This window comes from Amblyomma mixtum, chromosome 3 (genome assembly GCF_055824585.1).
Source record: "Amblyomma mixtum isolate Tamu chromosome 3, ASM5582458v1, whole genome shotgun sequence".
Classification (NCBI taxonomy): Eukaryota; Metazoa; Arthropoda; class Arachnida; order Ixodida; family Ixodidae; genus Amblyomma; species Amblyomma mixtum.
The window spans coordinates 175,883,687-175,910,868 of NC_143014.1; the positions used below are offsets into that span (position 1 = coordinate 175,883,687).

Genomic DNA, 27,182 nt, shown 5'->3' on the forward strand with positions numbered 1-27,182 from the left:
AAGACTAAATGGATATGCACAGTCGTTAGACCACGACGTAGACCCCTTACTGCTCTGGAAGGATCTTCCATTATGTTACTCAGGGTTCCATGTTCATGAAATAGGAACACGACATAAATGCTGAGCTCACTTAACCTCCCTATACGATGAGCACTGAAGTCAAGGCTACGAGCTACATAGCATAGAACCAGTGACATTATATGCAAGCTGTGCGCAACTTAACAACTATTACCATAGGTACGAATTTAATGTGGTTATTTTTCAGATCATTGGTCAGCCCATAAAAGGACACAATGTAACAACATAACCAATTAAAATCGTACTGCATGAAGACAACGATACTTGTTTGCACTTTCCGGGAAGCATAGACTTTCAGGATGAGCAATGCGAATGGCTGAGAGAAGAAAATTTCTTGTTCATACGCCAAGATTTGGCACTCACATGTGGTTTCCTCACCATCAGCCTATATTAAATATTTGCAATATATGCAATATATTCAATATATTTGCATGTTGTACAAGTGATAGGAGGACTACATATCCATAGAGGGTGGGGCAAAAAGCCTGTCTGGATAGGAGAAAGTTAAACAATCATATGGATTGTGGCACTGCCAAAAGCAGTGCTCTAGGAAGAGATACTTGCCAATGGCCTAGAGCCGCGACGCGTGTGTGGTGGTTAGTTGTTATACATACTAGCTTTGTAACTACAAATTGCACAAAGGTACCAGTCAAAGTGCAAGAAAAAGCATCTAAAGCAGAAAGATTACAGCAAAAGAAGCAAGGTTTACTCTCTCATGATTCCTTTAGTAGTTCGCACTCCACAAACTTCTTGATAGGCAATAATCTTTGTTGTCCAACAACAATGAATATGTCAAATTTTAGCATATGTTAAGCCATTAAGGCTACCTAAAGAAGGCACTGCTTAAAAACCTACTGCACTAAGCAACAAGTAAAACTCACTTGAGTCTCCAGCTCCATGACTCGCTGACGTAGCTCACGCAACTCAGCAGTGGCATCAGCTTCCTTGAGTCGAGCAGTCATCAATTCTTCCTGAAGCTGGTTCACCTGAGACTTGTTGCCACTCCACCGGGAAGGTGTTGACTGGTTGTCTGACTGGTGGGGATTCTCAGAACGGTGCTTCTGTAGACAGATTCAAATGAAGTTTAATGATGTTCACATGCATTAAGCTTACTTCCACTATATGTGCTGTTTGTATTCACAGATAGAGTAAGCAGAGTTCACAGTGAACTAAACAAAAGTACTACTTTTTCACTTATGCAGCGGTCAAAACAGGTCAATGTGGTGCTGCTATTTCCTTGCAATTTTTTTAGGGTGTCAAGGGCTTGCTTCTCGTGAAAGAGATATCATGAAAACCTTCTGTACTCTTAAATTTACAAACTTAAGAAATATTTCACGTATCTAATGCTTTGCTCTCATCAGCATACGGTGAGAAGAAAGTCAACAACTGTAAATGCCGTGACCTTTTTCTCGATTCCTACAAATGGGCTGCATGACCTATATTCGTGACTGCCGACCATTTCAGCATGAAACAATCTGCACAAGCATTTCAGAAACTGCAACTGCAGTAAGCGCTATCAGTACCTCCCAAGCAGCTTGCAGATCAGCCACTTTTTGCCGGAGCTCCTTCATGGAGAGATTGGCTTCAGCTTCTCGCAATTTCACTGCTATCAGCTCTTCTTGTAGAGTTGCCACACTGTCATCTGGTGTTGCTTCCCTCAGCCGCTTGTTTTCCTGGAGATCATTCAATAGAGAGTACAAGCCACTTAAAACATACCACAATTTATCACTTACAGCAATCGGCATCTTCAACAACACAACAAAGTCTCACATTCATTCCTTGCAAAATTAAACATTACAATGTAATCACTTTTTACATATTGGTACAATGATCCAAATTTAAAGCGATAGCTTTAACGGTCTTGTTCCGCAGAAAATCTGGCAGCATTGTAGTTGCTAAATCTGTGCTAACACTGTGCTACATCTTTCTAATTGGAGGACACACGGCTCCCTTGAATTCTGCGGAAGGAGTCTGAGCAGACTGCAGCTACCACAGCCACTCTTAGAGCCCAATGGCACGAGCATGAAGGGGAGCTAGCATGAGACGGACACTCCTTTCAGATGCCTGACGCGGTATGGTGCTAGGCCTGGGAGCGCGATGTGTACATCTAGCAGGTGTCATGGAACCGCCGCTTAGAAGCAACAGCTGCACGATGGTACAATCACAATTAAAAGCAGCAGTTGGAGGCCCCACACATAGGTCTCACACCCCGCAGACACATCAGCACTGCATGCAGGTCAGCTCCCCCGATTTCCAATCAACATATTTGGGGAAGCCGACACAGCTTCAATGAGTGTGACAAAGCTTCAATACACTCTTTTTTTTTTTTTTTTCATGTAATGGCCTTGTGTATTCAAAGCACACATGATTCTAAAAATGCTTATTATGCCCTTCAACCTTTTTGTGTGCCAGAAGTATTTGAAATATTTGCTTCGAAATTATTTGAACAAAATTACTATTTGCTTCCAATTTGCTTCAAATCAAAAAACCACTATTCGCACATGCCTAGTATCGACATATCACTGCGACCTGCATGTTAGGAGCACTGGTGAAGTTTTTGTGCAATGCGGGGCGTAGTTCATGGATGCTTCACAGGAGACCCTTTCAGCCTCGAACACATGTAATGGCAGGCATGCGCTAACCGAGATGTTTCAGATAGGCGGGCACCAAATGCATAAGGTTGAATAGAAGCCGAGACAGGGATTTCATTCGACTACATTCTAAGAGTAACTACCACTTAAGCTAGTACGCCTAACAAGGCTTTACTGCATTCATTCAAAAAAAGAAGTCAGCATGACTTCATTGCCAATCATACTGCAACTAATTACGCTGATGTTTCAGGATCACATGCAATTAATACAGATACCTGGTTTAAAGCAAGGTTTCCTTCAACTGAAACATTCAGATGCCTGAAAACACATAGCACATAGTGCTGCGGCATAACTGGAGTGGCTCCAACCATGGCTCCACACCCTGGACAGCCATAATGCAGCAAATCCAAGAAATTACAGCTGCTTGTAGTACATTATGAGCAACAGCCTACTTCACCAGCAAAAACAGCAGCTTTTAGTGACATGCGATGGATGGTCAACTGTCACATTCACAGTGAATGAAAGGTACAAAGCTGCAACAGACCTCTTCGAGTTCGTGTATCCTCTGGCGGAGGCTACGCATTGCCTCCTGACCCTCAGCTTCACGCAGCTTCACAGCCACCAGTTCATCCTGCAGGGACTTGAGCAGATCCTCTGTCTGGCTGTCCAGCGATGATGGCTGCGTTTGAGCCTGGAACAGAAACAGTTGCATTTAATCTGTTAACAGTGCTAAGTTAAGACATTCAGCAATAACACTCAGCAAGCTTTAACTTCCACACATGCCACACACATGTCACATGCATCAAGTCATCTAATCGCAAGTCTACAGTAACATTTTTCCATATCTGTGCACTCCCCACAGCATGATGCTTCCACTATTGAGTAATTCGTCATCACAAAAGGGCACAGGCAGTGAATTTCTCTCTTTTACTGCAGAAAATATAGGCCATTTTCTTAGGCGAGGAGGAAAGTGACCCCGACACAACAGAGGGGACCTTTCCTCCTCTTGCTAGCTTTTAGCAGTGGAGAGAAATGGGCTCTGCCTACACTATGCCGAGCTTGGAAAGCTATTATTTTGTGCACATTTAACACATTTTAACATGGAATTACTTGAAAGCATACGGAAGCCCCAGAGTCTTCAGCAAAAACATTTTCACATCCTACCTATCTCAATTTTGAGCAAAGAACAAATGCAAAAGAATGGCACACATTGCTAGCTGTCACGACTTCACCACTGCTTTGCTTTGGACTTTCACATGTAGACAAGGTGTGCCTGCTTAGCCCAAGCAGTACCACACATTAGCGCATTAGCAAAAAAAAAAAAAAAAAAGCTGTCAGGCTTCATCTGACCAATTTGAATTCCAAGACGTATGGTTTATTGGTTTATGGGGTTTAACGTCCCAAAGCGACTAAGGCTATGAGAGACGCCGTAGTGGAGGGCTCCGGAAATTTCGACCACCTGGGGTTCTTTAACGTGCACTGACATCGCACAGTACACGGGCCTCGAATCTCTCCTCCAAAGAAATTCAGCCGCCACGGCCGGGATCGAACCCGCGTCTTTCGGGACAGCAGCCAAGCACCATAGCCACTGAGCCACCGCGGCGGCCAATTCCAATTCCAAGACGTATGCCACATGCTTTGTTTACAAGGTGCCAGAAAATTACCATGCTTTGATTGCGTGTTTTCTTCTTTCAAATGACACATTAGACATTAATATACATAGATCACCCAGTGATATTCACCTATGACCGCTGATAACTTATAATTGAATTTCTTCTTGACACTATTTCGGTTTCGATTTCATCAACTGAACAATGGCTATGATGTTTAGTTGACCTTTTGGTCACATAAGGAACAAAAAAAAATGTCAATGTAACTGCTGATACATAATTTCCTGTTATTCCAGCTCTTGAAGCAGGTCGGTTTAAGTGTCACAGTGAATTAAAATTATGTATCAGCATTTATACTGCAGGTTTTTTTTTTTCATGCCTCACGTGACCTAAAGGTCCACTGCACGTCACAGCCATCGTTCAAGTGATGAAATCGAAACCGAAACAGCATAAGAAATTTAATTACAAATTATTTAGCGGTTGTAGGCAGATACAATGCGGTGATCCATGCAATTCTAATATGTAACGCATCATCTGAAGGAAGAAAACACGCATTAGATGGCTACAGTCCTTTAAATAAACTAAGAGCCAAAGAAAGAGGCCTTACATTTGATACATCCATCAACTTCAAGAAGTAATGTTTTCGCTAAAGTGTTGAGCCATTGCAGATTTAAATGGCTTCTACAGTACACAAGTAGTCGATGTAGTAAAACTGCAGCAAGGAAAATCTCAAGCAGCAAATAGCATCACAAACACAGAGAGGTACTATACAGAAAGAAACAAGCCACTCAAAATATATCTTATTTTTGCGAGGGCAAACTTGTGTGATAAGTAAGCAGATATGGCAGGAAGTGTGTAACAAGAATGAAAGGTAGGACATGAGGACAGAAGCAAACCTGGTGTAGCTCCTTGATCTGGTTGTTTGCTTTTTGAAGCTCTTGTTGCACAGTCAGTTCTTGTTGGCGAAGTGCCGCAAGTTCCCGCTTGATAATGTAATTGTCTTCCGCTTCCTGGGCACGCACCACCTGGCCTTGGATCAGACGGTCAGCTAGTGCAGAGCTCTCCTGTACAACCGAACGCCAAGCTTAACTCGGCAGGCCTGTCAGGCAACTAAGTTTTTTTCAAGTATATATCTTGCTAGAAACACACACCCCATTTAGATACAAAAAAAATATGTAAAAAAGCAACACCCAATCAATCATATTAAAGCACAATGTTCTCCATAATTCTGCAGGTGATCTCCAAATGTAACAGTCTACCTGGCAATGCAGCTGTTCATCCCACAGGAAATTCAAAATTTTTAAAAGATTTGAAACAGTACACTATTGTTTCCTGTTGGCAACACTGGTCCAAAAATGTGTTATTAGGCATGTGATCATTAACTTTCCAAATAGTTTGTTTGTTTTTTTATTGAGGTTTAATGTCCCAAAGCAAGTCAGGCTATGAGAGACACTGTAGTGAAGGGCTCCGGAAATTTCGACCACCTGAGGTTCTTTAACGTGCACTGACATCGCACAGTACATGGGCCTCCAGAATTTCACCTCCATCGAAATTTGGCCGCCGTGGCCGGGATCGAACCCGCATCTTTCGGGTCAGCAGCCGAGCGCCGTAACCACTGAGCCACCGTGGCGGGCTTTCCAAATAGTTCCAAGTAATTGTGTTTACAGCATATTTTACACCTGATTTACTACCTCCACTGTTTCATGGAACCAAGGGGGGCCAAAGCATATTTAAATAAAATAAAGACAGAAAAGCACAATAGCAAGTGCCTTCTCTAATTATGCCAGTGTGTTAAACAAGAGAGAAAAATCCCAAAGAGAGGTGAAAACAGCGTAAATTGAACTCAACAAAGTTTTCAGCAACTAAAGCAGCACTACTGGGTTTGAAATTTGGACATGCAGATACAATGTTTGTTCTAAAATCAAACTGCCTAGCATCAAATGATTTGACATAAAACTGCAAGCTCCACCCAAGACTCCAACATACACTCTCAAACACCCTCCAGGCACGTGGCATATTATAGGTACTTTTAACCCTTTAATACCCAGTGTCTCGGATTCTAGACATACTGCTTGCATGCCATGTATAATTACAACATGGAGCTTAAATGTTAGAATAATATCTACTCAGCAGCCAGCACTTCCTGCTCAAAATGCTTGGCATCACTGTGAGCAAGCTGAGAGAAGAAAAAGGGGATGCGAATGTGGGACTTCCAGAGAGTGCCCAAGAATTCCTCATCTCTCATGTCCTGAGAAATGCTGCAGAAAAATAGGAACATATGCTGTATAAAAAATTTATTCACTGTGTCTGGGCCTTCAAGTTGGTTCAAGCTCTTCGATATGGTCTTTTACACAGCTTGAACTAGCAGCACAAAATGGACTAAATTCTAACTGTTGCTAATTAGCGACGTACTGATTTCTCAAATTTTAGTGACACTAACAAAATTCTGCCGCTGGCTTTAGAATATGGGTGCATTAGTTAGCATAATGTGGAATTAGTGATTATTATTTTTTACTCCTTCATAGTATAGGCATTAAAGGTTAATAATGGTGATGAATGGAATTTTTCGTTTACTGTGTTCTCCCCATGCCTGCATGTATGGCCCTCACAGCAAATAGCCCCTGAGACTGTGGCACAAGTTGTGCTACTAGAATAGCACACAGAGAGAAACTGCTCCATACTAGAGCCTCTCAGTTTTTCCTGGTTCTTGCAGGTGCTACAGTGATATCACACAGTATAGTAGCACCAGGCAAAACTGGAGGCTGACCAAAGCTTCAAAAGCTAACTGTTTATTCAAGCAAATTTGTGCTCACAATAACAAAAAAACAACAACAAAAGAAACATGCAAACTAGGTCTATGCAAGCACAGTAAGTAAAAAACCTGCATTGCCTAAAACAGACTTGAGCACAGAGGAAATAGATTTGTGAGGCCATTATCATTTGCAAACAATCTAGCTGTGTAGCAGGAACACAGGACTAGATAATTCACCCCATGAAATGAAGCTGAAAACAACACTGTGTATCTACGGGAATAAAGGAGCAAAACTTTATGGCAAGGTCAACATGTCAATGTCTAGAGTTCAGACAAGCACGTCTCAGGACTAGATTTGGAGACAGATGGAACATGCGTAGCATATTTGCCAGTTGTGCTTCACAAGAGTTCAGGAAAATAAGGAAATACAGGAGGTAAGCAGACCACTAACATTTGAAAACCTCAGCTATGTTTACGAATGACAAAATGATACATCACAGGTTCATCATGCTTGCATGCTATCAATTTTCATCGCACAGAGAGACACAAAGTCTCAGTGCATAGCATTCTCTGCAGAAAATGCCCACTGCAAATTGCCAAGGACAAGAAACGCAGCTATCGAGGTACTGAATCTTTAAAGTTTCAATATGAAAATTCCGTAAACTAGAAATTATTCTGGAACCTGCTAAATGCTTTCACCAAATAATGATATAGCCACCTGAATTACTGTATAAACGCATGTAACGGCCACACCCGTGTATGGGCCGCATCCTGTTTTCCCGAAGGAAATATTAAAAAAAAAAAAGATCTGTGTAAGGGCCGCACCCAAACTTTCCATGACCCATGTGGGAATAGCCTTCGAAATGCGTGTGCACAGGAGCTTCCAGGTGCCGCCCACAGATGACGCCCGAGGCTGCGGGTCATCATCATCATCGCCGTCAACGTTTTCCTCTGTCACGAGCTCCCGCTATCCATATCGGCATCAATAACACCAGCTCCAGCTTTTTGTGGCTGTCAAAGGCTACGGGAGTTGTGGTAGCATGTTAGTTCACCGTAGTTATGGCTTTCGTGTACTGCCGCTGAGTGTTGCAATTTTAGCACGATGGACAAGCACCTTAATAGCTACACGGCTGGGAGTTTGCTCTCGAACATTGCAAGCATGTGGTGGGAAGTAAATTTGATGCGGCCAAGAAGTACATCCGATGATGGTGCAACCAAAAGGATGCATTGAGGAACAAAAGCTGCAAAAGGCACGCTTTCCGAGAAAAGCCGTGCAATTTCCCGAACTGGAAGAAGAGCTGTTCTGCTATGTGATGGAAGTGCGGAATAAAGGCTATGCGTTGACAACGAATATGCTGCGCGACTTCTTGTGGGATGAGCATGTACAAGAGCACAGCACCAGCTCGGAGTCGGAAGGCTCTGCGAATGACAGTTGAATGCAGAATAAATGCCGCTCATTCCCTGATTGGTGTGTTTTTACTTGAAAAAAATTTTTTTCGCACATCACGTGTATGTGCCGCACTCCGAAAATTGGCCCTCGAATTTGAAAAGAAAAAAGTGCGGCCCTTAGATACGTTTTATGGTAATATGCACAAGGTGTTAATTCAATTACAGGCTTTTTTGCTGCAAAGGGCCATGATTTGTACACCAGAACTGCCCAAAAGCCTTCCGCCATGTTGGAGTCATGACACACCATTTTGCTGATCCTTTGTTTTTGATACACAGTGCTCTTCAAACTAGCATTATCAGTTGGACATACACGTGTGCTTCTATTCAAAACTAGAAAATCCTTCCAGCACTAATCGGGCATAAAAAGCGCACAGAAATTTAGGCCCCTAAAGAACGGACTTTCAAAATGACACGTGAACATGAATCTTTCAGCTTCCAAACATTTTCAAAGTAAGGGTGGTGAAAGCAGGCACTACTTTTTCAAACTGATTCCCTGCATTTTAACATATAGTACAGCTTGCACCCTGAACATCAGTCTAATGAACATTACACAAAGTTCATTCATTGTCTAAACGTTGGATAACTGATATATGAGAAGTCCTCGGCGTGCATCCTATCCTTCCATATGATAGCTAGTGGCTCCCACAACTCTTACCTGCTCGAGGTGCTCTATCCTTTGTCTTAAAAGCCTGTTCTCTGTACGAAGCCTCTGAAGAAGATGAAAAAAGAAACAGCCAGGTTATTTCATATTCATTTGTACCAGTATGAATAAGCAGTTAAAATGACTTTACACAAGTGATGCCTGTATTGCTCAAGCAACAAAAACTTCATGTACAGTTAGTGGTGGGCAGGGCCTACAAGGTGCAGCTACGACATATTTTCCTTGGAAGCTGGCATCACTCTTTGGTAATACACCATTACCTCAGTAGGATGAACACATCACACCAACAAGAAGCCAGCGTACATTTGAATTGCAGTGGTAACATGTACTGAACGTCAAGAAATATTTCTCACTTTAACAAGAAAAAGAATGTCAGACAGCCAAGACAGCCAAGATGTAAAAAGAACAAGGTATATTAAACTATCCTTCACTGGCATATGATAAACCCTAATGAACTCTTACCTCTAAAAATATAGGTAAAGTTTTTCATGCTGCACAATTTACTCCAATAGGCACTGTGTATACATCACTGCCTATCTCAAAAGGTTTCTCATGATTAAATTCAGACGTCTAGAAGTATGGCCTGTGAAAACTTAAAAAAAGAGAGAGAGAAAGGGCTACCAGCCAGCGGTTGCACAGTCCACAGGTCACACCGCGAACATACCCCAAACCAACGAGCAAGCCTGCGCTAGCGCAGCACAATATGCAACCCTCGCTGCCTCCATGGTGAAAAAGTGAGGAAAGAATAATGTAGTACATTTTTCAGGGCAACGATGGCCAGGCAGACCAAGGCAGAAAACATGCGGGGAGGAGTGGGTGCCTCTCACCTTCCCATCACCCACACCCCCACAGGCAGCAGCATCATCTGAGCTGTGGCAGAGGTCATGGCCACCACTGTGCTATCAATGCAATCGCACACTACTGTTAGTTGGCCATGTTTCTTGTGCTGCCATGCCCCTACAAGGGACTCCTTTTATTGCCATGCAGTGCTTGGCTTGCATAGCAGAAGCCAAGGTGAAAATAAGGCCAGACAAAAGGCTTAAATTTTAAAATGCATGATACTTTCACAACTTCAACTTAATGATAGCTCACGGCAGATGCCCTTTTCACACACTTACCCTTAGCTCAATCATTTCTTCATGCTCTTTAACCTTGAGTGCTGTATACTCCTTTTCTAGCCTAGAACAAAAAAACAGTAAAACAATGTTAACTGAGACAAAAGCCACATTTCTAGATTTTACCTTCATTTTTTCTCTCCTCCTCCTCTCCTGTTATAATCAACACTCACTCAAAATTCCGAGAGAAAGAACATGCTAGCTACAAGCACAAGGGCTTTATGATGATAGCTTTACAGATAGCTTTCTTCGTAACAAATAGTGCCACCTCTAGTGCAGCACATCATCACCAAAAACTCTGACAATCACCCGCTTGCCAAAGAGAATGTTGGCCAGCTGGGCCTAAAAGTGAGTACTCCAAAGAAAGAGGGTTACAGCTCTTGCCTTCACCCCAGAAGAGGGTGAAAACTCAGAGTTTTAGGTCCTACTCTTTAAGTGTGCTTTTCTATCCGTAATGCAGAAAATCCATGTGCACTGCTTTGCAAAAAGTAACCAGACAACTTTGCTTGTGACCTGGAACAGCTGTTGAAATATGTTTTAGACCTCCTGTTGTGCTTGCAGTGTAATAGGCAAGAAACACCACGCCCAAAACTGAGCTCCATGTGACCGTTAAAATGACCATGTAGACACATCAACAGTCTTCAGCTTTACAAATGCTTAAAGAAAGACGGTGACCAGACAACAACACCACCACCATCAGCCAAAGCCAAAACACTTACTTCTTTATCTTCTTGCTGTTGTACTTCACTTGCAGAGCCAGGTTTATAAGATAATCAGGATCTGTTTCACATTTGCTTGGCATTTCCTTTTGGAAGTACTGCACAACAGTAAACATGCAAAGTGGTCACAAATACCTTACACAACTGTAGAGGTACCTCACACTATTAAAAAAAAACACAGGATCTAGTACATATATGTTAAAAAAGATGGCTGGTCAAACACCGAGAAGAAAATAGTCTTTGTCAAATGTTTAGAGCCTAGGGGGGTTCTGGGCCATGCCGTGTGGCGTGCTATGCATCCCTAACATTCCAAATGCCTTGAAGGTAAGAGAAACTCTGGTCATCCTACCTCCGAAGGTTAGGACTTCCCCGAATGCTACAAGAGACCTGCTACAGGGCTTAGAAGCACACCCCGCTGGGCTCTAAACTTTTGACAAAGGCTGTATGTTATTGTATAGTACGTTGCCTCACCCTTAGCATGCCTTCCATGTCCAGCTGGAGTATGTCTTCTTTGCAGAATTGGAGAATAGCTATGGCTATCCTGAAAATCATCTCCATTCCCTGTGAATAATAAAAAAAAGGACCTGATTATGCCAAATTCCAGACCAACTATAAAGGCTCCACACAGTTTGTGCTAAGAACACATTTCCTCATAAAATGTGAAAAAAAAATACTCAAAGGGACAGGTACTATGTGTATGCACAGGGAGACAACCAAGGATATCTCAAGTGCTCATTTCACTCTTCGCTTTCGTAAGTCAAGATGGGGCCCCCATTTTTTCATGCTGCATCACTGAAAAAATTCACTGCAGTACTATCACACTGTACCAGTGCTTGAACAGCCACCAGAACTGAAGGTTATACATGAAGACCACTGGCTTAACTCTAGCCACTTTTCAGGCACACTGATCTCAGGCAAGACTATACAAAAATGAATGACTTCATTTCAATGGCTTGAACCAAATCTTGTTTGTATTGCTCAAATATAAGCATGCCAAAGACAAACATATCACATACCACCTCTATATTATAGTTACAACCACAGACACAGCCACGTAACCTGGTAATGTGTAGCTGTGCCAAGGCAGCTGTAAGTTTTTGTAAGTCCTACGCTAACTAAATAACTAAAAATCACATTTGCTACTATGATCACAAGGTCAAAGCCAAGGAGCTAGTAAATCCAAACCCGAAAAGAATGTTGACTGCGTATCACTGGTTCATGGGTACTTTCAGGGTCACAACCCCCAGAAAAGTAGAAGTGACCACAAATAACTCAAGTTGCCCAAGATTATTGAACCTAATAAGAAAGAAAAATACACTCGAGCCAAACTTATAATGGACACAATTATAACGAATGCTTGCTTATAACAAATGAGGGTGGAATTACCATCGAAATATATATTAGGGCACTGCATCTCAGATAAAATGAACAACCGTGGCCACACCACTCAGTTATAATGAACGAAGGTGCGCCGTAAAATTGTTCCCTTAGACGAAGAATGTGCACTTCCAGTCAGTGCTAAGACCGAAGAGCTTCTCCTAGCTCCTATAGACCCCTTCGAAGTAAGTGTCGACCCCTCAAAAATGCAATAAAAAAAAGGAGGCACTGAAACTGCAGGTAACTGTCGGCCATGCGCACCTCGACAGTCTACAAAGTCAATCTGAGTGTACATGTGTGCCACGTGGGCAAGGCATCTGAAGGGGAAGCAGAAGCCAGGTAAGCACCAGAAAGGGGCAGCGTTGAAAGCAAAACGAATGTACACAACCGGTGATCAACCAATGACAGCGATTTGAGAAGTTTGTATAGCACTGTTGACATATGCCCTGCTAGCAGACCCGGTCATGTGGCATGTGTCTCCTCCCCAGTCAAAACTCCGCCTTATTCAATGTTGCCATGTGCAGGCAGCAGGCAGATGGCAGTCTGCGTCACCCTTGTGTAAAGAAGTCGAGCAGTGTGCAGCACACTGATCAATGAATACTAAAACCAGACAGTAGCCGATAGTTTTCGGGTAAAATACTACTTCCCATCTGGTCTGTAGGTTTACACGGCTTTTATTCTGCACACAGGTTGCTTTAAGAACCTAGCAGCTGTGGCGAGGTATTGCTTTATTAAGAGCCCAATGCGCTACTCGAGCACTTTACACAAGTGTTACACATACTGTATGTCCTGCGCGCACATGCAGTGTGATAGCTTCACTGCTGCATCCTTACTGATGATCAAAGACTAGCATGCCGGCCTACCACCAGTTGCTGTGAACGTCCCAATCACTGTTGACATCACGCGTTTAAAGCGGCTTGTCTGCAGAAAGTGTCTCGGTCAGGAGCACCTGATCGCGCTGAAGCGCTTAGAAAATGGCTTGACAGAGTCTGCTTTGAAGAAACAGATGTGCACAGCAGACTTTTTAAAGAAATAAACACCATTTTTGTCTTACTGCAATTTTTCACCGTAACAGGACAAAAAAAAAAAAAAAAGTCCACTTATAATGATCTTTGGATACAATGAATGCAATTCGCATGACCGACAGATTCGTTATAAGTAGGCTCGAATGTATTACAGTTTCCACTTCATGAGAAAGCATAAAAAAAAGCATTAGTAATTCAATTGTGCATGTGATTTATAAAACACAAAACTGAAGCCCATAGCTCTGCTATTAGCAGCTTGCACAAGACGATACTTACGGAGGTGAGTGAGACTCACACATTATGATGTGTGGTGAAGAACTGAGGTTATCACAGAAAAACATAGCACCTTATGCGCTTACATCACTTTTTGCGCTTCCTGAAAACTTTTGTCCCCGACATTGCATTATAAATTACAAAGCGTTTCTGTGAAGTAAGAATTTCGATGAGGTTAGCACATCTTTTTTGCCCTTCCAGCTTGGCCTAACCTACTTCGTGCTGCAATGAATAGAATAGTCTAAAGAAATTACACAATACAGGTGACAAAAATCTTATCACAAAATCTTACTTACATTTTGGCAGTTCTTTTACGAAGTCAGACAATTAATTACCAACTAAAAAATATAAACGCTTATCCAAACCTGACATTCGTATCAACATGCCAACATATTAAGTAAGCACAAAATAGGAAGTTTAACATGATACACAAGACGATTAGTGGATTTTTATGTCCCAGATCAACATTACAGGATACGATTGAGGTGTGCTACAGTGGAGGACTCTACATTAATTTCGAACATTTGGTATTCTTTGACAAGCATCAAAACCCCATTACAAAGTTGTTTCCATTCCGATTCCACTGAGACCTAGCTGCTGAAAAATATAATCTACTAACTCATACTCAGTAGCCAAAAACCACAGCCACTGAGCCATCATGGCAGGTGAACATGAAATATATATGTTCACCTTGCCATTTAAACTTAAGTTTTATTCGTTCAAATAGTACTAGAAACACTTCAAGAAATCATAATTACAGTCGACGACCGAAAATTCGGACGCCTGATTTTTCGGACATGCTTGATTATTCGGACTTTTTCGCGGCACCGCGACATGGCCCATAGAGCCAATGTGTAAGAGCGCTTGAAATTTCGGACGCACCGCAACTGACCACTCGATTTTTCGGACCTCGTTCGCACTCGCCGCCAGTACCCAAGCCGCCATATAATGTGTACAGTGGAACCTCATTAATTCAAACTGCAGGAGAGATCGAAAACTTGATCAAACAAAATGAAATTCAAGCTAAAAGGGAGCCTCTTAACTTGCGACGCTGAAATTCTGCGCGAGTCGGCACATTGCGCTTGCGTGTTTTCGAATTCGTACTGTCCTTGAATGTCTTCCGCCGCACGAACTTGAACCGTAGTCTGAGTTCACGGAACTCATCTGTGCCGAGTCTTTAGTCCCGAACACGGAACGCGAATACGATCGCGGAGGCGACGCGCACGCCGTGGCCTCCGCGATCGAAGCGCGCTTCGGGCGCGCCGCCCGATCTTATCGCGCCGCCGGATCTTATCGCGGCCGCGATCTGCTCCGGCGCTGCGCCGTTCGCGGAGACCACGCGCGCGCACCGGATGGCGCCGTGATCATTATCACCAACATTTTTCTCGGTCGCGATTTTCCGCTGTTCACATCGGCATCAGTATCGCCAGCTCCAGCCTTTCGTGGCGTGTCAGCATGCGTGTTAGCGCGTTCGCCGTGATAGTGGCTTTCGCGTGCTGCCGCCGAGCTTCACAGTTTTAGCGCGATGGGCAAGCACCTTAAGCTACACGGCTGGGAGTTAGCTCTCGAACGCGGTCGGTAAGCGTGCGAAGGGCGGGAAATTCGACGTGGCCGAGAAGTGCGTCCGATGATGGTGCAACCAGAAGAGAAACACAAGCTGCAAAAAGCGCGCTTTCCGAGTCAAGCCGTGCGAGTTTCCTGAACTGGAAGAAGAGCTGCTCCTCTATGTGATGGAATTTCGGAACAACGGCTACGCGTTGACAGCGGACATGCTGCGCGGCTTCTTTTGGCATGACCGTGCACCAGAGCGCAGCACCAGCTCAGGAGTCTAAATACTTCGCGAGTGACGATTGGACGTAGAATAAATGTCGCTCATTCCCTGGTTGGTGTGTTTTTACTTAAAAAAATTTTTTTTCGCATATCGCGTGTATGGGCCGCACCCCGAAAATTGGGCCCCGAATCTGGAAAAAAAAAAAGTGCGGCCCTTATACGCGTTTATACGGTATTTCGCGCGGCGAAATATAGTAATGAGGAGCTTTAGAATGTGTGCAATACAATTGGCCGCTTTCTCCGGCATAGTGGTAATAAGTTCGTGATTTTTTCGGTGAAATTTGATTTTCCGGACTGCCCGATTTTTCGGTCGTTTTCGCGGCCCCTAGAGAGTCCGAAAAATCGGTCGTCGACTGTATCTCTAAATTAGCAATATAGAAGGTGAGGCAGAAACTAGGAAGAAATTACAAGATCACAAAAATTCACAAAAGCTACAAAAAAAATCCAAAAGAGAAATAAACAGCCAGCTTAGCAGGCCTTACCTCAGAGAGGAAAAGGTCCATGACGCGGCATGCTAGGGTGTGCGGCAAGCAGGATGTGAACAGAGTGAGGAACCACGAGGAGGCATACATAGACGTATGAAAGCTCTGAGCCTGGAAGTGCATGTGGATCTCTGGCACCAGCTCCTGCACATGGCACAGCACATACATGAAGCAAGGAAATGGGCAACCTGCACTACCCACACAGCGTTGTAAGTGTTCCACAACACACCGAAAAACTACCACTGACCGCAAGACCACATTCTTGACCATGACAGATATCTGCCCGACTCTTAACGTTCCATGTTATGGTGCATCCCACACAACCTAGCCTGTCACAAACATGCTGCACATGACTTCAGTTCACTGTAGACATTTGTGCTTGAGGTGCGCTCGTGCAGGCAGCATTCACTTTAAAGCTTCTTCCTCCACTCATTAGTTTATGAGTTATGGCGCTACTACTGGCATGGAAACAATTAGTACGAGTACCCTGACAGGCTTGCATGATGGACTAAACTTAAAATTTCAGTTCACAAACTGCACATAATACTGAATCAACCATGGATACGTGCACGGAATCTAATTTTGCATAGCATGTCCTGTGACAAAACATGACGTCCTTTCTATACCCGAGGAAAATCTATTAATAGACATCCACATCGCACTTCTGGATGATAAAAGAATTATGTGCAAGCTTAAAGGAAACGACTTCTAAAAGCTCGCGCTTCTTTGGTGCTATCAAACAATCTGTTCCCTTATTACTACCTCTACACTTTTTCATCCTTAAAGGATGCTGTTACCCAGGAGCTTGCTGTTAAAATAAACAATTTGTTTTTTATGGCAGGTGGTTCAAGTTATGACATCAAGCAAAATGCAGTAGTCTCGTAAGCCAGGCACATGAAATAAAAAGGGCTGCAGAGCAAGTCAGGAATTTGATATCCTACGCAGCAACGAAAATACTGGTTCATGTTACTTCTTTATTCAAATAGGACAGCTCTCGACCATAGCGCCCTACAGAACATTTAGCGATAGCACTGTGCCCTTCTTCCTGGTACTTCCTGCTAGTGCTCATGACAATAAGTATAGCCCTAGACTGCATTCCATTAATGTAAGTCGTACAGAACATGAGACACATTCATAAGTTGATGCTTCCAGAATGACAGGTATAACCGACAGCCCCCCAGCAAGATAAGACATAGCCGCAAGCTTTCAGTGCCAAGTAAACAGGAGTTCCAAGCAGCCAGGAGCAGTAAAATGTCCATCACTCCACTACCCACCTGTACAAGGCACTCCAGCTGGTACATGCAGAGCCCCAGTTCTGCCATGCTGGGCTTATATATCTCACGCAGACGATAATCTTGCATCATGCGCACCAGCACCGTGAATGTCTCCTCCTCAGGCATCTGCACAATGGTTACACAGAAACAAAACAAATGGTGATGAGCCTGTGCAAGCTAACAGCCCAGCAGAGAGACTTATGGAATTATGAAAGCGTGCTAAACATAACTGCTTGCTTTTCACTTTGCACCATGGGCAAGCAAAGCTGCGAGGAAGAGTGGCACACTGAGCAGCTTGTTTGTTTTGCACCCTTTTTTTTTTTTACTCAGAAAAGACATGGCCCCACTAAAAACAATTGCAAGCTGAAAGTCCAATCCAGTTATATCGTTTCAATGAAATGAGCTGTCTTAGCACAGCATCTGCTAATTTCCTTGGTGCCTAATAACTCCAATTTCCCTGCTCATTTTCATACCAGAAATCACGGCCAAATGCACACTCCCCACATAAAAATCCTGCAATATACATTATTATGCCGCATATCTTCCTCTACTACATGTCACAAGATGTGTGATTAGCAGCTTACTCCCAATTTCTTTCTTTACCGACACCATCTGTCGCACAGATTCCCAGGCAAAAAGCACTCATGGTCGTTTTACGTTAACAGCTGTCTTTTGGTGAAATGGCTTATCACTGCTAAAATTAATAAAAAAACTAGTGAGTGGTCACACACACTGCATCACCGTAATGCCCCATGGTCTAGACTAAGCACCCGGTTTAACGGCAGGCATTTCAGCCTGCGAACTTTTGCAAAACGATATAGTATCATGGACAAAAGTATACTCCACACGGCCGGAGCCGGGAAAACTGCGGCATTTTGGCGAGCTAAAGCACGAAGCATTGAAACGAGCCAAGCGACAAGCCTGTTGATAGTAAAGGTCATGCATTGCGTTGCAACGCAGTTTTCCGTTGCTTCGGCTCCTGCCGAGTGGAGTATGCCCCTTTAGTCCCCGATAGTACAGTCATTTTCAAAAATACACCGCCCACGGCTCTGGCAGCAGAAGCAGCTGTGGGGCCACACCGCAGAACTGCTATCTCCTACAGCCGCTCGCTGCAAGGGTGTGCCGAGCGACAACAAACTTCACCCTCATTCTCGCTTGGGCGTGCAATATGCTTGATATATTCCATATGTGGCTGCTGTCTCTTTTGCCGCTGACGCTTTCTGCGAAGGAGGGCACCTGGATGGTCACGTATCTTTTCCAAAAAATGCACTAGTGCAAGGTGCTGTCCCTCTGTTGCGCTCTCCAGACATGCTGTAGCAGCAAGCCTATGGCTGCATAGCGTCTGGCCACCTCTGTGAATTGGTGAAGCCCTATTTTTCTTTTTCGTGGCCGCTTTGAATTTCTAGTGGCTCATATTTTTTGCGTTGACCGCTTAACAAGTGCCCGCTACTCACTACTGTGCATGTGTTTGAATGTATAATTTAGGGAACATGAAGACCAGGAAAGCAACTAAATAGCATTTTCTACAAAAAAAAAAGCAAAGAAGCTGTGTGTTATGAAGGATAGATGAAATGAAGGAGATAGCTGATAACCTCTTGTGGTCGAGTGTCGTGAATTCATGCCAAACCATTTGTGAGCTCCTAAAGTGGGCTGGAAAACAAAAACCACAGAGTGCTGGTTTCAGATTATTATTTTTTTTTCAGAGATACAAAGTGGCCATGAAAAAAGAAAAACAACGCTTCCCCACTTCACACAGTGACAGCTTGATGCTGCGCTGACCTAGGCTTGCTGCTACAACATGTCTAGAGAGCACGACACAGCGGCAGCACCTTGCCATGTCCCATTTTTTTGGGTGCCTCTATGCAAGCTCACCATGCGCCCCCTTGATGCGCACAAAAATGCAACAGCATCTTGGTGCACCCTTCCGTAGCAAACGTCAACAGCTATTGAGTGTGCAAAACAAACAAACAAACAGCACACGTGGAATTTATCAAGAAGCTTTTTACGTGCCCGTGTAAGAGCGAGGGCGAAATTCTGTTGTCACTCGGTGCACCCTCGCAGCAAGAGCCAAGTGAGATAGCAGTGCCACGGTGCGGCCCCGCTGCTGCTCCTGCCAACGGAGCCATGGGCCATGTATTTTTAATAACAACTGCACATCCCTGATTATATTGTAATACAGCAGGCCAGCGCGACCCCAGTACAGGCAACCGTCGAAGAGGACAAAGACGGTTGTGACCACTGCACAAGACCTATCTGCTGAACCGCTTTTCTGAACTGACTGGACTTCGCGCTGACACTGCCTTGATCGCTGCCTTGCCGCTGCCTTCTGGTCTTTGCCCAGAACCCCCTAACCCCCTTACAATATTAACACGCTGCCAAGCGTGAATGACAGTCTATTAGGCGCGAATAATATTTAAATGGTTGGCAATGCATAATACACCTCCTCCCACCCTATTTCTTGTGATGTGTGTTGCCACCACCAGTACACCAATAAAGGGTTCCATTGTGTGTCCAAGCAAATGCAAGTTCAGAGCAGCTTGCAGTCATTCCCAGTTTTTGCTTTGGAGTGCATGCACGCCTCTCTGCTTCATCTTTTTTCTCTCCTTTCCTATATAGTTCTTTCTACTCTCCCTTTTCTGTTTGTGCGTGGCAGTGAGAGTGGCTCAGCTGGTGCCAGTTGACAGGCCTCCTTGCTCGGCTGTTTGCACTTTGGCCACGGAGAAGTGCCGCAGTACTGTGTTCAGGTGCCAGACGTGAAACCGCAAAAGTAAAGGCCATACGAATGTTGTCATAAAAAGCAACCATCAGGCAGCTTAACAGGCCCACAATTCTCTCAATTCAAAGACAGTGGCTTGACAACATGGCAAGAAAGTAGTGCACACACAATAAACATAACAAAGTAATTAGCATAGCATCATGTGCAAATATTTTGCAGTTGAATTCACAAAGTTCACTCAAAGAAAACTGAAATAATCAAAGCTAACAAACTAGTATTCATGCGATCACAATGTATAGAAGCGCTCTTTATCACAGTTCAAACAATGCACTAACACTTTCTGCATTACTCCATGCCTTGTCATATACTAACATGATTATAATTTCTCTTTTTTCTGATTGTACAGAGTGGATAATTAGGTTTAATTATCATTTAAGATTTAAACCTGGCACTTGTTTTGTAACCGTACAGCTGGCATATGAACTCCATGACTGATTTTTTACATCATGCCACTTCCGCAAAAAAACACAGAATATTTAGTATCACCATGCTCAATGGCCTATGACAGACCTGCTCAGCCTACATGATCGGAGGATGTGCAACCAGTGTGGTAGGAAAAACAGTCAGCTCCTCACAGCGTGGTGCAGCAAGTGCAGCACATGTTGCTTTTGCCACAAGAAAGGCGGCTGCATTGATTTTTTCAGCAGAAAGCCAATGTACCAGTAGAAAACTGCCTTAAAAGCAAAAAATGTGTACATGAGAAGAGCACAGAGGTGAGTAGAAAGACCAGAATGGGCATTTTTGTATGACTAGTCCACAACCCTTGACTCCACATTGTTTGCAAACAGGAAAACGTCTAGAGTGACAACAAAATTGCTCCTAGAAACAATCCTTTATCATATAAGACAATGGAAATATGGGGTCACACGTATGGCTCAAGTGAACACACCTGGAGGAGCAAAAGGCCAACGATGAAGGCACTCCCCTGGCAGTAGCCCACCTCCCGGTCGTGGAGGGAGTAAGCCTTCATGACATTGAAAAGGCCCTCCTGTCCAGGGCCATCCTTGTCGCGGAAGAACTCGTGCTCAGGGTAGGTGCGTGCAATGTCACGTCGGATCACCTTCTCGCAGGGGGAACTTGCCTTGAGGTACTCGGCATATTGCTCACGAGCCGCACAAGCGGGTGCATTGCAGAGCAGCTGCCATGCAATAGCCCGAAAGTGCTGTGGGATACCTTTGCGTACTTGCTCCTGCGCACATTTAAAGCGTAATTTGAAAAGAAAGAAAACCATTCCCTTCACACACATGAAAAGCAGTGCACATTAAATGCAATAATGGTATGAGAAAAGAACGGTAAAGAAGTTGAGAAAAAGGATGCCAGCAACAAACAGAGACAATTCACATGAACACCAAATAAAATTCAGGTAAAAAAATTCACAGATAATGGCAACCTGTTCAACTTTTTCTGTTTACTGGGGTACACAGAAGCCCTGCCAATCAAAAGGTGCCCAATAGAACCACTTCAATTCTATATGGTTCCAAATGGCTTCCAATTTGTTCTAACTGTGCTTTTGGAAGTTCTCAATCGTCCGTTTAGACCGATTCACATTTTCCAAAATCTGCAAATTGTGTAACGTTATCCCTTCCCTTAAACACAACCTGAAAGTAGAGGGCAATTTTTAGAGGACTATCACTGCAGAGTTTCAACTCCATCAAGGTTGAACAGAGGTACCTACATGCTCCCATAACTGTAGTTGTAACACTGTTATAAACACAGAGTGAGTGCCAAATGACAAAGCAGCCTAGTGCTGACCATCACCAACTCACAACAGAATAAAAGTATACTAGCTTACTCGGGCCTCAGCAACCATATTCAACGGTTCTGCTGCTCAACCTGAATTAAATGCCGTGGGTAAATTGTTCTCTATGTCCAAGGAGTAAAATCTATCTCATCAAAGCCACTGTAGTCATGAATCAATGTATAGTTTTGGCTATACTGTAGCTATAACCCACAAAGAATTTTTACTAACAAGGTCTTATGCTTATGTCCCATTGGCACTTTAAAAGCTCTTCAACCAATAGTCATTAAATGAATAGCTAAATGCACATTGCTACATAGGTGGTTCTGAGAGCCATCAATAGCCTAACAAATGAACAGAGCAGCAATGAACATCAGCACAGCAATGAACATCAGTACAGCAATGTACATCTGCATTGCAAAGCACCAACCAAATCATTACACCGTCCAACAAATTAATTTTTAAATTTTGAGCATAGCTAATTACAGCAGTAGTATATAAAAAGAAAAGCTTATTTTGTAGAAACAAATGTGGCTGAGTTAAAGAAACTGCAACGAGCAGTATCTCAATTTTGTCAACGTTACGAAAAAAACATGTCTTTCGACTAAGTGCAACTACAGCATGTCTAAAGTGTGCCACTAGTTTTAAAAACAATTACTGTAACATTAGAAAAATAAACATTCTGTTTTCGGTTAGCTTTTCAGACTAAAGCTTAGGGCTGATTGTTTAGATATGCCCAAGACCACTGATGGTCATTGGTGGCGATACAAGTACTTAGAGAACCTTGACTCTATTGCATCATGAAAGCGCCCATGTGGAACAGGCATTGAGCCATTGATTTTCTGTGCACTACCACTTTTGCAGCCCCTACTTTTCATATGAGAAGCTCAGCTATCCTTAGCCTCATTAGAAATCATCTTGAAGCAAGGGAAATAAAGGTAGTACTGAATGTCCACAAACACACACTCATATTCATCATTAACGTAACCTAGACAGTGCTATACAATATGAATACACACTGAGCTATTTTTCGCTTACTCAGTAGGGTTTTAGAGGCAGGTAACAATGAGCCAGTACCATGCCCATGCACCAGGAGGTGCCCAAAAGCAACTGTAAAATAGAGAGTAGTGAAAAAAATTTTGTTTCTTCAACATGCCTGTAGTAACTGCAGATCTAAAATTTACTTTCAGAACTCACAAATATGGCAATTGATACCATATTTACTCATGTAATTTGCACCCTCGTGCAATTTGCACACTCCTTAAATTATTACGGGTTCATGAAAAAAAAATTTTTCTTATATTTCACGCTCCATGTTGTGCCAGGCCACCAGCATGCATGTGGGTGCGCGCAAGACAGGCGGGGGAAGATCGGCCCGGCCATGTCACCGTGTGCGGCTGAGAAAGGTGCGAGTGGCAAGGAGATGGACAAACTGTGTGCAGTTTACCCGGCTCGCTCACAGTGGTGGTTGCTTTCCCAAGTGAACAGTTGAGACAGCAAACTTCTGCTAACCTCCAGCACACGCAGAAATCCGAAACTACCGAACCGTTTGCTGTTCGGTTTGCTGCTAGTCAGCCTGGCTGCATACGAGGGAGCCGTTTTATTGTCGTTTATCTTCACTTGCCTCTGAGTGCTGGCCTCGCAATTGTATCATTGCACGTTTATTCCTTTGAGTGGCACACATGCCGTCAGTCATCCCACGGAGAACTGCATAATGTGGGCAGGGTGGGAGGGGGCATGCATCTTACACTTGGAGCAAACTTTTTTTTTTTTTGCCGGCGAGGGGTGCGAGTAGCGGGGTAGATGTATAGATGGCATTATACAGAGTATTCTGCAAGTTATGACCTTTGTAGAGTTATTTAAGATGTGTTCTCAAAAGCTTCGCGTAATTTGCACACAACCTTTTTTGAAGCCTTAATTTTAAAAAAAGTGCACGAATTACACACATAAATACGGTATATTTTCCTGCATTTCAATGGTGGCGTACAGATCTGACTGGGCCGTGGTGCAAGTCAGTTGAGTAAATCAGACAAACCTTGACATAGGCGTTTTTCTTCTTTATGTACGTATCCCATTCATTGACCATTCTTCCCCACAGGACCCAGGCATCCTCTGAGTCATCATCTAGGGCAGTGCTCTGCTGGCTTGCACCTGATGCCACTGACACCTGGCTAGTGTCTGAAGACTTTCTCGAGTGTGTTGAGGTCAGCGAGTTCAGGGACTTGGAGTCCGATTCCAAGAGCCTGGGTAAACAGAGCAGAGGCATTCTTTTAAAGTGAGCCACATCTATATTATCACACGTACTGCAATTAGCTCAAACCTGCTGTATAAGCACACAAATTACAGCAGAGATGAAACAGCGAGCAAGTCTTTTTGCACATCCTTATATTACCACAGTCACATAGTCACCGAAAAGTTCAATATTATATAATGGCATTTAACACTGAATGCCATTTCTTTTCTGGCGTGAGCCACCGGTGATTGTAAAACAGCACTAAAAGCCATGACACTGGTAGGTCTATCTCATTCCTTACTTCTTTCATATTCACAAAAGTAAAAAAAAAAGGAAGGGGGGAGGGGGGGGCAATGCATAGTGAACAGTTACCACATGCAGCTTGAGGCATACAATAAGCTAATGCCCGCTGGCAACAATAAGTTATCAAAACCACCATCACCATGATGATGGCAAAGTGACATGTTGAAAACATTAGACTGTTTCTCAGTGATTATGAGCACATAATTTAAGTTTGTGCCTTCCCTTTATGCCACATACCTGTGAAATACAGCTGTTTAGTCTTGTAACACAAACTTCCTTAGATGAAGAATATTAGTTTAGATATATAAACTGCAAGGTTTCTTCAGCACTTCGTGCTGATTTTCACTGCATGAGTCAGCAGGACAACCAGAAAAACACTACAAGGCCCCTAAAAAAAAGTCAAATGACATATTTCCCAAGTGGCAGCAAGAGAATGACATTTACAGTTAAGACATACCTTCCAGCCATATTTATGCAAGCCATATTTTTAGTGCAGTCAATAATAGCAGGAGCAACCACATAGAAATATTTAAAGAACACTGCTACTTAAAGCAATGAGAGATAATACAATGGGGACTCAAATTACATGTAATAACCAGACGCTCAGCAAAGGTCAATTTCACCTATGTGCACATATATTTGTCAGTGAGAAAAACACACCACAAGTTATTGCAGTAATACCAAAAACCAATGTTCATTCACATAGCTTCCCTTTCAAATCCCATGTAATATCCCATACTAGTGGCCTTTGAGATGTATTCTAAATAAATAATAGAGAAACAATTTCTGCTTATTCATCACCAGCCCGACTACACCCACTGCAGGACAAAGGCTTCCCCTGTACCTCTCCAATTAACCCTGTCCTGTGCCAGCTGTGGCCATCTTATCCCTGCAAAACTTCTTAATGTCATCCATCCACCTAACTTTCTGCTGCCCCCTGCTATGCTTGCCTTCTCTTGGAATCCAGTCCGTTACTCTTAAGGACCATCGATTATCTTGCCTTCAAATTACATGCCCTGTCCAAGCCCATTTCATCCTCTTGATTTCAACTCGGATGTCGTTAACCCATGTTTGATCCCTGACCCACTCTGCCCTCTTCCTGTCTCTTAACGTTACACCTATCATTTTTCTTTATACTTTTCTCTTGAGGGATATCGGTAAACTGCCATTCATGATCTGAGAGAATCTACCAAATCCGCTGCACTCCATCCTTATTCTTCTAGTTATTTCGCTTTCGTGATTGGTATCTGCGGTCACCACCTGCCCTAAGTAGACCTATTTCCTCACCACTTCCAGCACCTCACTACAAATTATAAACTGCTGTTCCATTCCAAGACTGTTGAACATTAGTACTTTAGTTTTCTGCATATTAATTTTTAGACCTACACTACTGCTCTGCCTGCCTTAATTCATTGATCATGTTTTGCAGTTTAACTCCTGAGTGACTTAGCAAGGTAATGGCAACAGCGAATCACAGATTACTAAGGTATTCTCCATTGACTCTTATCCCCAACTGTTCCCATTCCAGGCCTCTGAATACCTCCTGTAAACAGGCGGTGAACAGCATTGGCGAGATAGCGTTTCCCTGTCTGACACCCTTTCCTATTCGAATTTTATAGCTGACTTTGTGGAGGACTATGGTAGCTGTGCACCCACTATAGATACCTTCCAGTATTTTTACATAAGGCTCTTCTACACCCTGATTCTGGAATGTCTGCGTGACTGCTGAAGTGACTGCTGAGTCGAATGCTTTTTCATAATCTATAAAGGCTATATATAGCCTTATTCAGTGCATATTTAATTTTCTGCACAGCTCTTAAATAGTGTAAAAGAACTTCACAGCATTGTTCATGACCCCTGAACCCTTTTTCCAGCTACACTACCAGCATGAACATGCTTGTACTTATCATACTGACAGCTCAAGAATTAGCATCCTTAGAACGTGTGAAGCCACCTAAAACTTCAGGGCAACAAGTGCAGCACAAGACCTGAACCAAAATGCCTTGCGCACCTATTCTGCTCTTCAAGCCGTGCAAGCAGCTCCATATCGGCCTTGCTGACAGGTGTAGAAACGACTGGGGTAGGTGCATCCACTGGGGTTGCACTAGTCACTGAGGGTTGGCCAGGAAGGGCTTGTGGAGATGGGCCCTCGGTACTGTTGCCGTTGGTAGTGACAGTAGCAAGGTTGAGGGTGTTGGGGTGGTTGTGGTTAGCGTCGCCCCCTTGAAGAGAGCAGGGCTTCACCTCAGCCTCACTCATAGGCCCCTCGGGGTGGCTTGACCCATCCACACTCAGGATGGGCTCCCTGAAAATAGCAGAAAAAAAAATCTGTGCTTCAGCTACATATGGCCCATAATATGAAGCTTGAGACGGCTATAAATGTAAACATGCCAGTACAACACAACTTGAAAAAGAAAACATCAGTTGGTAACGATGGGCCATGGTTTTTGGCATCCTGTGTATCCTGTACGAAATCAGATTTTTAATGGTTAACCTTATTAAACAAGCAAAGGCATCAAAATTCTTGAGTTCATAATTTTGTCTTGCAATTAACTTCTTGTTTTGGTAACAAAGAGCTTTAACTACAGACAACTTCTTTGTCAAAGAGGAATTGCATGTGACGATTCTGAATGTAGGTACGGAGCTTCACTGCAGGTTTAAGCTGCATCCGATGATGAGTCATTTTTTAGCACTATATCTTTCTTGACCACCTACACAATATATGCTCCTTACCGTTCACCTCATACACAAATACACACACACCACAAAACAGCACAACGGCTCATTACTAACCTGCCAATAGGGTCATACAAGAACTGTACACTCAGACAGAAGGTCTGTATACTGTCACCAGCAGGTGTACTGGCAAATATTATATATTATTGAATGAATCAGA

General features: G+C 43.3%; 1 protein-coding gene across 13 annotated transcripts in view; it reads right to left on the reverse strand.

The window, feature by feature from the left end:
• Evi5 (ecotropic viral integration site 5) overlaps positions 1-27,182 on the reverse strand; it is a 336,527-nt gene that overhangs the window by 21,693 nt on the left and 287,652 nt on the right. For all 13 annotated transcript variants that reach the window (XR_016290859.1, XM_089582009.1, XM_089582020.1 and 10 more), the window contains 13 exons: positions 26,298-26,591; positions 23,786-23,993; positions 20,902-21,201; positions 17,237-17,362; positions 15,963-16,106; positions 11,447-11,536; positions 10,976-11,073; positions 10,260-10,320; positions 9,136-9,189; positions 5,176-5,343; positions 3,214-3,360; positions 1,602-1,751; positions 960-1,139 (listed from right to left, as the gene is read on the reverse strand). Coding sequence is in view for 12 of the 13 variants with exons in the window: in XM_089582009.1 (XP_089438135.1) it covers positions 960-1,139; positions 1,602-1,751; positions 3,214-3,360; positions 5,176-5,343; positions 9,136-9,189; positions 10,260-10,320; positions 10,976-11,073; positions 11,447-11,536; positions 15,963-16,106; positions 17,237-17,362; positions 20,902-21,201; positions 23,786-23,993; positions 26,298-26,591 (2,020 nt within the window). In the remaining variant the exon portion in view is untranslated. The remainder of the gene's footprint in view (positions 1-959; positions 1,140-1,601; positions 1,752-3,213; positions 3,361-5,175; positions 5,344-9,135; positions 9,190-10,259; positions 10,321-10,975; positions 11,074-11,446; positions 11,537-15,962; positions 16,107-17,236; positions 17,363-20,901; positions 21,202-23,785; positions 23,994-26,297; positions 26,592-27,182) is intronic.